Source organism: Lutra lutra, chromosome 16, assembly GCF_902655055.1.
Source record: "Lutra lutra chromosome 16, mLutLut1.2, whole genome shotgun sequence".
NCBI lineage: Eukaryota > Metazoa > Chordata > Mammalia > Carnivora > Mustelidae > Lutra > Lutra lutra.
In genome coordinates, this window is record NC_062293.1 from 22,027,520 (window position 1) to 22,039,348 (window position 11,829).

Here is an 11,829-nt window from a genome sequence, read left to right on the forward strand (position 1 = left end):
AGTGCTTCACTTCAAGAACAGCTTCAAGACAAATTGACTAGCCTCTTGCCGCATCCCCGGCAAGCCAACAAACATCTCAAAGCCTCAGGTTCCCTATCTCTAAAAGAAGAATGAGGCTTGCAGCATAGTTTTGTTATGGATATTAAATGAGCTAATATATGTAAACCACTTAGCCCAGAGCCTGGCATACAGCTGGTACTTAATACATGCTTCTTAGTTCCTTTACTCAGAGAAAGGAGTACTGAGGTGAGGGTAGAATTGAAGGCAAAAGCACATCCATAAAACTTAGCCCTGGACCATGCCTCACCCTCTCTTTCTCCACTGCCCCTAAAGAACAAATCAGCTCAGACTTGGGCCCTCCTGTGGCATGTTCCTGAAATTCTCCCCAAGACATCAGTGCTTTGGGTGGGTAAAGGAAAGCCAGCTGGCCCTTTAGAGAATAGGAAAAGAATCTAGAAGGGCAAGGCATGAGTTTCTCCCAGGTGCATGCCTGCTTCCCTGATTCTGGGGCATCCCCGGGGTTTCTGACCCAGGTTTGCATCACCTGGGCAGGGAGGTTACTCCTCTGGGCAATGGTTTGCTTGGTGAGGGGGAAGGGAAGGCACCTACTGAAGCCTGACCTGGTTTCCAGCAAGGACCCACCCTCAGTCAGTCAGTCAGTCAAACAGTCAGCCCAAGATTTAGGCCACCCAGGATGTGCCCAGGGTGTTGCCCTGTTACCCAGAACAACACACAGGCAAGGAGCATAGATCCTAGACCGAACACACACATCTATGCACACTCATACCATTCACACATACTCACGCACTCAACCTCTCACTCACACGATTGTATGTATATCCTGACCAGAATTTAGAGCTCTTGATCCCATTCCTTCTTCTGCTTTATCTGTGCTGTCCAAAGAAATCCAGGAGAATTTGAAGACATATTTGGAAACACACACACACACACACACACACACACACACACACACACGATCCAGCCCTGCCCTACAAGAGTGAGGTCAGTCCCCAGAATCCCAGCCTCTGAGGAATCTGAGCGTGTGTAACATGGAGCCCAGGCTGTGCCAGCTCTTGGCTTTGCATCCATTCCACACGGTCCTAATCTGAGCACTGTTTATGAAGAGTCCAGTTTCTTCTTGGGCTGAAATTAGCTATAGGAGGAATGGTGTGTGTGTGTGTGTGTGTGTGTGTGAGTGTGTGTGTGTGTGTGTTTGTGTGTGTGTGTATAGAAGTGATCTAGAATGTCCAGCTGGCAGGAGAGGTGGGAGGCTGTGTTGAATTGCACCTGTTGTCTTAAGGTCAAGGTTGAGGTCAAAGAGAGGCCAAAGCTAGATTCCAGCCAGGTCTCCAAAGGCCAGACTTCTCAGCCTTTTCTCCATCCCTTTGGTGGCTCTGGATTCCATAGGTCTCTGTCCTTCTGCCAGTAGCTGCTGGCAGTAGAAGGAACAGGGTGGAGAGACTAGAAGATTCTGGAACCAAAGAGTCCTGCCTCTTCATTCTTCTGTATCCTTCCCTCCAATTGTGGAAGGAAGATCCCAGAGTTACCTCTTTGTCAGGAAAGAAAAAGGGCCCCTAAAGAAGTGCTGCAGATGAAGGAGGGAGCAGAGGTAACCACCCCCCTTCTTTGGTTCCTCCCTCCCAGCCTCCGCCTTCATACCTCACTCAGACTGCAAAACAACCCAGCTCCTTGCCAAGAATTAGGCTGACTGAATTTCGGCTCTCCCTGCCTCTGCTTCCTCTTTCCTTTCCCTGGCTGCAAACTCAGGGAGAGATTGTGGACCCTTGGCCCTTTCCCTATAGGGAAAAAGAGCAACAAGGAGAACAGGGTGGACAGAATCAATGAGCAAAGAACAGAGCTGTGGGCCTCAGAGAGAGTCCAGGACAACTAAGGGGAGTGTGCTGGTGTGGGTGCTGGGGCTGATGGGGCACTAGAGGTCATGCCAGGGGCCCTGATTTTGAATCCAGCCCTGGCAGATACCTGCACCCTGGCCCTGGCTGTGAGGAAAAGCTGGGAAGAGCACAGACAGCAGGCAGTACTGGACAGAGCCACTCAGCTCCCAGCATTCCCTCCAGAGCCCAGCGGGAGGGGGAGGGGAGAAGGCTGAGGTCAGAACCAAGTTTTCCTGAAAAGTCTCTTTCCTTGTTTGTCCTAGCCCCTCCCAGGTCCTCCCACGCTCTCTGGGCTACAGCTTCCCAGCTCTGGGCCAGAGGACCAGGGCAGGCCAGGGAAGAGCCCACTGTCTTCTCTCTCCCACTTTTCCTTGCAGGGGTGGGGTGTGGATAAAGCTTAAGCCTAGACTATTATATGGAGCCCATTTTAGGGAGAACATCTCCCAGGAGTCTGAGGGTCAGTGGTCAAGCCAGCTACTCAATAACCTCCCCCCAGTCAACCTCACTGTCATCTCTCAGTTTGCGGTTTCCTCACTACCCAAGTTCATCCTTCCTTGGTGCCCACGCTCCTCCTTTTTCTACCTCTCTGGTGACTGTCATGTCTCTGGGCATAACCCTAATGCTGCCCTAGGAGTTGTCTGTGAACAAGTGGGGAAGGGCTTCCTGTGCAGGAAAAACAAAAACAGAAACAACAACAACAACAAAAAACCCTCCAGAGAAGGGTGCTGGGACTGAGGAGGAGTTAGCAGGAAGCAACAGGTGGTTCAGGCTCACTTGGCTACTTGAAGAAGAGGCCCCATCTCTCCCCACAGTCCAAGTCCTCGAGCAGGAGAGACCCATTTTCACCAGGGCTCTGAAGGGAGATGCTGCTATTTCTAACCCCTAGTCAGTGTTTCCCTTGCATGTCTGCCCATCTCCCTGCTGTTTAGAGTGGGCATTAGGGAACTCAGAATGAATGTCTCACCATGAGACACCTACTTCTTCTAGGCCTCATTTTCCTCTTACCAAGGAAAGGATAGTGAGGAAAAGGGGCAGGGGTTAAGATGACCTTCAAGTTCCCTTCTGAGTTCCCTTCTGTGGGATCTACGTGCTGCATTCCAGCACTGGTGGTTCGGGGGATGGGGTGTCACTCTGCTCCCAGAACCCTGCCTCACCTTTGGCCCCATTACTTTAGGACCTCAAAGCACTTTCACCATAAAGTTCCCCTCCCTGGTCTTTTTTATTTTCCAGACAAAGGGAAATGACTCGGGGCACCTGGGTGGCTCAGTGGGTTAAGCCTCTGCCTTCTGCTCAGGTCATGATCTCAGGGTTCTGGGATGGAGCCCCGCATTGGGCTCTCTGCTCAGAGGTGAGCCTGCTTCCCTCTCTCTCTGCCTGCCTCTCTGCCTACCTGTGATCTCTCTCTCTCTCTCTCTCTCTCTTTCTCTGTCAAATGAATAAAAATAAAAAAATTTAAAAAAAAAAGGGAAATGACTCACCCCAAAGTCACCTCGAATGAGTGGGGTGGTGTCATACAAGCAAACAGGGACTCCCAAGCGACAACCTCACCCCATGGCAACAACTCCTTTCTCTAGGGGTGTTCTCCCTAAGGAGAGTAGAAGAGAAAAAGGGTCACGTTTCATTTTGGTCTCAGGACTTGGCCCTGAAGCAGAAATTCAGCTTAAGTTCCTGACTCTGGGGATATCTCCCTCCTCTACTTGTCATCTCTCCCTGTGTCACCAGTAACCTCAAGGCGAGGCCAGTCCTGCAATCACGTGAAGCCCTCACGTTTGCAAGGTTTGCAGAAAGAGCCTGTTAGCTTTTATCTCCCAGGGAACAGCCAAGCTTGCCAGTCCCTCTCCAGGAATTCACATGCCCTGCCATACAGGCATTCCGAACACGCCACCCTGACTTTTCAGTGCACCCCACCCCATTCGGCTCTTAGCTCCTCCCCGGCCCCAGCAACGGCTTTTGCAAGGCAGAAAGGAGGAAATAAACGCAGTCCGCCCACTTTGCCAGTGGACTACGAATCCCGAAAGGCTTAGCGTTACGCAGGCGCACGGAGCTCAACGTGCCTGCTGCTGGAAAAGTGTGTCACTGGGGCACGAGGCGCTCCCTGGGATCACATGGTACCTGCTCCAGTGCCGCGTGCGGCCCGGGAACCCTGGGTTGCTGGCGCCTGCGCAGAGCCCTCTGTCCCAGGGAAAAAGGCTGGGGCAAAAGGCGGCTGAGATTGGCAGAGTGAAATATTGCTGCCGAGGGAACGTAGCAGGGCACACGTCTCGCTTCTTTGCGCCTGGGTGCCCCGTTTCTCCCCATCACCTACTTACTTCCTGACTGCATCCTCTCTCCCTCTGGGACTTTTGCACCGGGAGCTCCAGATTCGCTACCCTGCAGCGCTGTGAAGCCGTCAGGCAGTGGCACCCCGTGCACTGCAGAGACCCGACCCTCCTTGCTACCTTCCAGCCAGAACTACAGTAGGCTGATTTTCCCCCTCCCCCACACTCTGCTCTTCCCATGCAAAGCAGACCTCCGTTGCCTCTGCGTCCTACCCTTCTGCAGGGCTGCAGTCCGGCCACCCCAAGACCTTGCTGCAGGGTGCCTCGGATCCTGCTTGTGATCCGCGGGGTCCATTCCCCGCCCTCAGTCACTGCCCAGGGGGCGACAGCGGCAATTGCAACCTCCAGTCTGTATCAAGGTCCAGTTTGAATGACCGCTCTCAGCCGGTGAAGACATGACGACCCTGGACTCCAACAATAACACAGGTACCGGAATTCCTTTACTATCATCGTCCTTTGTCACGGTCTCCTCACTTCCATATATACCTTAGAACAAGAGGAACTTTGTAAGGGACTGGCGACTCCCTCGGCCTGGGGATTTGCTAGCATAATGGGGACCATAGGCTGGGATTTCCAGAGCGAGTTGTTCGTCCTGGGAATGCGCCCGGAAGCGCCGCACCACCACCTCTCCGAGTCCCAAAGCTCCTTTTAGCCTGAAGGACTCGTATCCTGGGCAGGAGGTAAAGGAGAGCGGGTACGTGTGGTAAGATGCACAGTTTTGAGGGACTGGGAGCTTTGGAGCAGAGCACCAAACGCCCCTATCTTCCCCTCCCCCCTCGCCCGCAGCTGTGGCATGCCTGGCTTTCTCGGAAAGAGGACCCCCCCCCCCTCCTTCCTCTTCCCCTAGTTCCTGCATGCTCAAGGGAACCTGAGAAGCAGTGGGGCGATAGGGGCTCCAGGCGGGAGGGGCTGGGAGAATGGGTCGGATCTCACTGGGGAATCCTCAGTGACAGTAGGGAGCGGTACTTGAGGAGCCCGCTGAGTGGTGCCCTGCCCCAGGGAGGACACCCACAGCGCCCGGGAGGCCCGGAGGGCTCACATGGCTGCGGAGTCGGGCCCACGTGCTGCGTTTGTTTTCATTCAGCAGAAGCCGTGGCCGCCACCCCATTGGTCGTTGCATTCCGGCCCCGTTACATAATGAGCTCCGCCCCCCTCGGTCGCCCCGGCAACGCGTGTTCCCATCTCTCCTCCCCTCAGTTGCCCCGGCCGGGCTGGCGTTTGGGGCCCAGCCCAGGACCCAGAGGCCCAGGAGGGGCGGGGCGGGGGCGGGGCTGCTGCTCTCGACTGACGGGAAGCAGAGAGGGCGGAGCCTCGAGTTCCGGGGTTCCTCGTTGGGGAGCCACGTGCAGGACGCACACGTGGAGTGGGGACGTGAGGCCGGCTGAGGGCCCGGCTCCCGCCCCGCCCCGCCAAGATCTGGGTGAAGCTGGGCTGACTCACCGCCCCCGCCTGCCTCCTTTTCCTGTCCGCCTGCCTGGGGCCCCCTTCTCCCCATCACCGAAGCAGAGTAAGATGGAGCCATCCCTGACCTCTTGTGGCCTCATGTTTACACTCCTCAGTGGTACCTCACATCTAGCCACCCTTCTCCTCGTTCCTTCCTCTTTATTCTGTTTGCACCTACTTCACTTTACTGCCTTTAGACTCAGCCTCGCCACGTTCCAAATTCTTACTGTTCCTGGAGCATCTCTTTCCTTAGTCCTGCAGACACTGTCTTACTCCCCACCCCCACCAAGCTGTTTGTCACAAGGACTACCCCAGAACAGCTACATCTCAGAATCATAAGTGAAGATTTTATCTTTTTTTTTTTTCCTTCACAGAAAGGAAAACTGAGACCCAGAAAGGGGAGTTCATTTCCTCTAGGTCACAAATCAAGTGGCTTGTGATAGAACTAAACCTAGAACTAGACACTTTTAGGCATGTCCCTCACTTCCAGGTTAGGATTATCTTTGGATGAAGGTCTTACTCCCCTTTGGGGGATGGGTGAACTAGGTCATGTTCATTTACCACCAGATAATATCCCATCCCCACCCCCTACCTAAACCCTGAAACTGTAGGAGCTGATCTGTTGTGCAACTATTTTACTGGGAACTGGGTTCACCCTGACCAACCTTGAGCTATTTTAAGGTTGCCCTGCCCAGCTCAGTGTGTGTCAGTGGGTGAGCGAGACATGTGCCTCTGGATACACGGTGACATGGCTTGTGTCGGCTCACATGTGTCCTAGGATCCTCCCTTCTTCCAACCCGCCTGTGGCAGGCCAATCTCAGTGCTTGGTACAGGAGTGGCAGGCAGGTCACCTTTTCTCCTGCTTTTATCATGGGAACACAGCCACCTGGCTGGCAATGTAACCAGAGGGCCAAAGTCCCTGAATGGCCAGAGAGCCAAGGTCATTGTCACCAGGCTGAGAGAGCTAGAAGGGGATTTCCAAAGTCCTAGGCTGGACAATTTGTTTTTCGTGTCCACCTCCTGTAATGTGCACTGCTAAGTCTTTCCTGGACTCAGAGGGAGAATCTGTTCTGACTCTTGCTCTTGGAGGCCAGGGGAACCAGCCTGGGCAGGTTCAATACCTTATCTTTGGAGAATATGTCTTTCAGTTTTGGGGGAATGTAACTGGTTTACTCTTGTAAGACCTCTACTCTCCTTAATGTTGGCTCGCTGCCCCGCCATAGTCTCATCCCTGGAATGGTCTTGGTGTTAACATTGGCAGCCGGTTTTTTTGTGGGGGAGGGAAAACTGGGCATTCTGAATGGATCTCAACAGCTCATCCCATCCTCTGGTCTGCCGCTGACAACTAAATCATTAGCTGCTGTCGATATTCCCAGGGAAGGCATTTGAGGCCAGGTGTGGGGAGTGGTGCATATGTAAGATGCCTGAAGAGGTCCTGCCTCTAGGGAGAGCCCTCACACCCAAGGCAGAAACTGAATGTACCCTACAAAGGGTCTTGGGATGTTGGTGGGCCATGTCATGTCTGGTATGTGTTGGGAAGTTGCTCAGTGCGGCTCTTCCTGGGACTCCCAAGATTAAGGGTTCCACATGGTTAGCTTCTGAGCATCCAGCAGTGTCTGGGGGAGGTAGGTGGGGGGAATGAGCAGAGTGGTGCCCTGGGACCAAAGGTGTATGGCGGCTGACACCCTCTTCCCTCACGTTCTCCTGCCAGGTGGTGTCATCACCTACATTGGCTCCAGCGGCTCCTCCCCAAGCCGCACCAGCCCTGAGTCTCTCTACAGTGACAGCTCAAATGGCAGCTTCCAGTCCCTGGCGCAAGGCTGCTCTGCCTACTTCCCACCGTCGCCCACAGGCTCCCTCACCCAGGACCCAGCTCGCTCCTTTGGGAGCGTTCCACCCAGCTTGAGTGATGATGGCTCCCCTTCTTCATCTTCCTCCTCATCGTCCTCCTCCTCCTTCTATAATGGGAACCCCCCCGGAGGTCTACAAGTGGCCCTGGAAGATAGCAGCCGCGTGTCCCCCAGCAAGAGCACCAGCAACATCACCAGTGCGTAAATTGCCAGCTGACTGGGGGAAAGGCGGCCAGGCCTAGGTGGGGCCTTGGGGCCCCCATGACACAGTTCTTCCCTGGGCCTTCCCTGGCCTCAGGGATTTTTCCTAGAGTCGCACCAAATGCTGTCCTGCCCATCTGGGCCTGCTCAGATAGGCCTGCTGCTCACCCGCCGCCTCTCTCTTCCCGCAGAGCTGAATGGCATGGTGCTCCTGTGTAAAGTGTGTGGGGACGTCGCCTCGGGCTTCCACTATGGTGTGCATGCCTGTGAGGGCTGCAAGGTGAGGCAGGGGGTCAGGGCGGAGTCGGGGTGACCTCAGTCCTCTGGACGCAGACGCCTGGCCTGGACGCACATGCTCTCTATAGCTGCCCCTGTCCTTCCAGGGCTTCTTCCGTCGGAGCATCCAGCAGAACATCCAGTACAAAAGGTGTCTGAAGAATGAAAACTGCTCCATTGTCCGCATCAACCGCAACCGCTGCCAGCAGTGTCGTTTTAAGAAGTGTCTCTCCGTGGGCATGTCTCGAGATGGTAAGACAGCGCCACAGGCATCCCCGCCACATGTCCACCCCCCCCCTTCCTTCCACCCAAAGTTTCTGAGTGAATCCTTCCGTTTAAAAAAAAGTCCCAATGGGGAGACACGTCATCTTGTGTCTCCTTTGGGTCGGGGACACCTGTCTTTTGTCCTCTTGGAGAAACACACTTCTTTCCTATTAGCTCCTCTGGCCACCTCCTAGGGCAATCCCTACTTGGAAAACCCCCCTCAGTGGGCGCGGCCTTGGTTCTGATTTTGAGGTGGAACCCCAGGCCTTCAGGGCCTTGCCCTCTGGGGAAGAAGGAAGGAAGAGAAGCACGTGAGCGTGTCTGAGAACTTCCTGACGCTGCTCTCATCCTGTCACAGCTGTGCGTTTTGGGCGCATCCCCAAACGAGAGAAGCAGCGGATGCTTGCCGAGATGCAGAGTGCCATGAACTTGGCCAACAACCAGTTGAGCAGCCAGTGCCCGTTGGAAACCTCGCCGGCCCAGCATCCGACCCCAGGCCCCCTGGGCCCCTCACCACCTCCCGCTCAGGCCCCCTCACCCTTGGTGGGCTTCTCCCAGTTCCCACAACAGCTGACGCCTCCCCGGTCCCCAAGTCCTGAGCCCACTGTGGAGGATGTGATATCCCAGGTGGCCCGCGCCCATCGAGAAATCTTCACCTATGCCCATGACAAGCTGGGCACCTCACCGGGCAACTTCAATGCCAACCATGCGTCGGGCAGCCCTCCGGCCACCACCCCACACTGCTGGGAGAGTCAGGGCTGCCCCCCAGTCCCCACTGACAACAATATCATGGCTGCTCAGCGTCATAACGAGGCCCTGAACGGTTTACGCCAGGCTTCCTCCTCCTACCCTCCCGCCTGGCCCCCTGGCCCTGCCCACCACAGCTGCCAGCAGCCCAACAGCAATGGGCACCGCCTCTGCCCCACCCATGTGTACCCAGCCCCAGAAGGCGAAGCACCTGCCAACAGTCCACGGCAGGGCAACTCCAAGAACGTTCTGCTGGTGAGGGCACTGGGGGTGAGGTGGGCAGGGGGCCTGGGAGACTGGATTTAGCGGAAGGCAGCTGGGTGTGCCTGGACGCTAATGTGGGAATATCCTCGTGCCAAGGGAGGACGCTCAGCCCCGAAGTAAGGGCTCTGCCTGCCAATCCCTGATCTCTACCTGACACCTGATTGCTACTTTACCTCGAAGACCCATCCTCCAGGACCACAGCCCCTAACCCAGGCCGAAACCGGGGTCCAGCCCTGCTGGCAGGGGGAGCCCATCTGAGTCAGCCTGGTTGATATTCGCCTCCCCACATCCCTTCCTTCTCCAGGCATGTCCCATGAACATGTACCCACACGGACGCAGTGGGAGAACCGTGCAAGAGATCTGGGAGGATTTCTCCATGAGCTTCACACCTGCTGTGCGGGAGGTGGTAGAGTTTGCCAAGCACATCCCTGGCTTCCGTGATCTTTCTCAGCACGACCAGGTCACCTTGCTTAAGGCTGGCACCTTTGAGGTAAGTGACCCTTTATACTCCCTTCTCTTGACCTTGGGAAGGATCCAGCAGAAGGACTTGGTGTCTGGGATGGGCAGAGGCTCTGAAAGGCTTTGGAACCCCGCTATCTCTGTCCTGGCAGACTCTGACTGCCGGAGGGGGCAGAATCCCTCCTCATCCTGCCTTGGGATGGCTGGGTCTCCTGTCATCTCAGCTGGGGTCTAAGCACATCTCATTACCATAAAAGAACACCTTAGGGCACACTGCTACCCCCTACCCCCTTCTAAGCATGAGCAAATTCACTTTGGTGAACTTTTGTGACCTTGCCTGAGGTCACGGGGAGTGACAAAGCTAAGACTCAGATCCAGGCCTGCTGGATTCCCAAGCCGGGGTGATGTTCCCCATCCCTCCATCTCTCCCCCACCCCCACCCCACTGCCCTATCAGAAACCACGCTCACTTTTCCCTGAGAAATCTAAGGCAGCACCAGTTAAACCCTCTGGAAAACTTCAGGGGCAATTTGGCAAGTGGTCCCCACCCCACCCCACCCGAGGATGACTGTCCCTGCCCCCTCCCCCTTCTAGGTGTTGATGGTGCGCTTTGCATCGCTGTTCAACGTGAAGGACCAGACAGTGATGTTCCTCAGCCGCACCACCTATAGCCTGCAGGAACTCGGAGCCATGGGCATGGGCGACCTGCTCAGTGCCATGTTTGACTTCAGCGAGAAACTCAACTCCCTGGCGCTTACCGAGGAGGAGCTGGGCCTCTTCACCGCGGTGGTGCTCGTCTCTGCGGGTAGGTCAAGCTCTCGCCTGAGCCTGACCCCGGGGAGGAGGCGGACGCAGTTCAATTCAACACACCTTTTATGGAGTACCTACGCTATGCCAGGCCCTGCACCGGGCACTGGGGATACAGACATGATTCAGACACAGTCTAGCTGGGGAGACAGACTCATGCCCGACTAATTATAAAACAGTGAGATAAGTGTCACAGTAGAAGCATGAACCAAGGGCTTTGGAAGCATAGACAACTATTTCTGCCTGGGGGAGCTGGGGAAGGAGGTGACACTTGAGTGGGGCCTCACAGGACAAGTAAGATATTGCCAGGCAGAGAGGGGGAAGGGCAGCCCAGGCAGAGGGAACTACAGAGCGAAAAGCAAGGGAGCCTGGACGCCATTTGGCCTGTTTAGGGAAGGAGAGTGGCCTTGTGGGATGGGAGGTGACCAGCCCTGCTGAGCCCACGCTCCCAAGCTTTCAGCCACCTCCTGCTCTTGGGGGCGGAGGCCTGGGAGGAGGAGTTGCGCTCCCCTCCTCCTCCTTCCCCATGGGCCCTCTGAGGGGCTTCAGGGAGAGGCTGCACCGGCAGCGGCACCGGCAGCAGCCGCGTTCTCCTCCTCCTCCTCCTCCTCGGAGACCTCCTTGGAGACCTCCTCGCAGGCCTCCTCCAGTTCCTCCTCAGAGGAGCTCGGGGAGCCCGCCTCACTGCTGTCGTCTTCCCCACAGACCGCTCGGGCATGGAGAATTCCGCTTCGGTGGAGCAGCTCCAGGAGACGCTGCTGCGGGCTCTTCGGGCTCTGGTGCTGAAGAACCGGCCCTCGGAGACTTCCCGCTTCACCAAGCTGCTGCTCAAGCTGCCGGACCTGCGGACCCTGAACAACATGCATTCCGAGAAGCTGCTGTCCTTCCGGGTGGACGCCCAGTGACCCGCCCGGCCGGCCTTCTGCCGCTGCCCCCTTGTACAGAATCGAACTCTGCACTTCTCTCTCCTTTACGAGACGAAAAGGAAAAGCAAACCAGAATCTTATTTATATTGTTATAAAATATTCCAAGATGAGCCTCTGGCCCCCCGAGCCTTCTTGTAAATAACTGCCTCCCTCCCCCATCACTGACCCTCCCATCCTCCCCTATTTAAATCACTCTCCCACCCCTCCCTTATTCTCTAGCCCCCCGATTTGTTCTATTCCTGTCTCAAATCCAATAGTTCACAGCTGAGCTGGCTTCTGTGATGTGTGCTCGTTTGGGGCGGGCGGGGGGCGGAGTGGAAATATTGCCAAGGCTGGGGCACACCTCTCCATCTGGTCAGTTTGTGGGGTGGGTACTCTGCCAG

At 55.8% G+C, this 11,829-nt stretch overlaps 1 protein-coding gene across 1 annotated transcript; it reads left to right on the top strand.

Annotated features, from left to right (window-relative positions):
• The first annotated feature begins 4,007 nt into the window (after positions 1-4,007).
• On the top strand, positions 4,008-11,714 carry NR1D1 (nuclear receptor subfamily 1 group D member 1). The gene is made up of 8 exons (XM_047709283.1): positions 4,008-4,636; positions 7,365-7,700; positions 7,896-7,984; positions 8,088-8,232; positions 8,603-9,246; positions 9,560-9,745; positions 10,308-10,518; positions 11,226-11,714. The coding sequence occupies exons 1-8, from the start codon at positions 4,606-4,608 to the stop codon at positions 11,423-11,425; spliced, it is 1,842 nt and encodes a 613-aa protein (XP_047565239.1). The 5' UTR covers positions 4,008-4,605; the 3' UTR covers positions 11,426-11,714.
• The last annotated feature ends 115 nt before the right edge of the window (positions 11,715-11,829 follow it).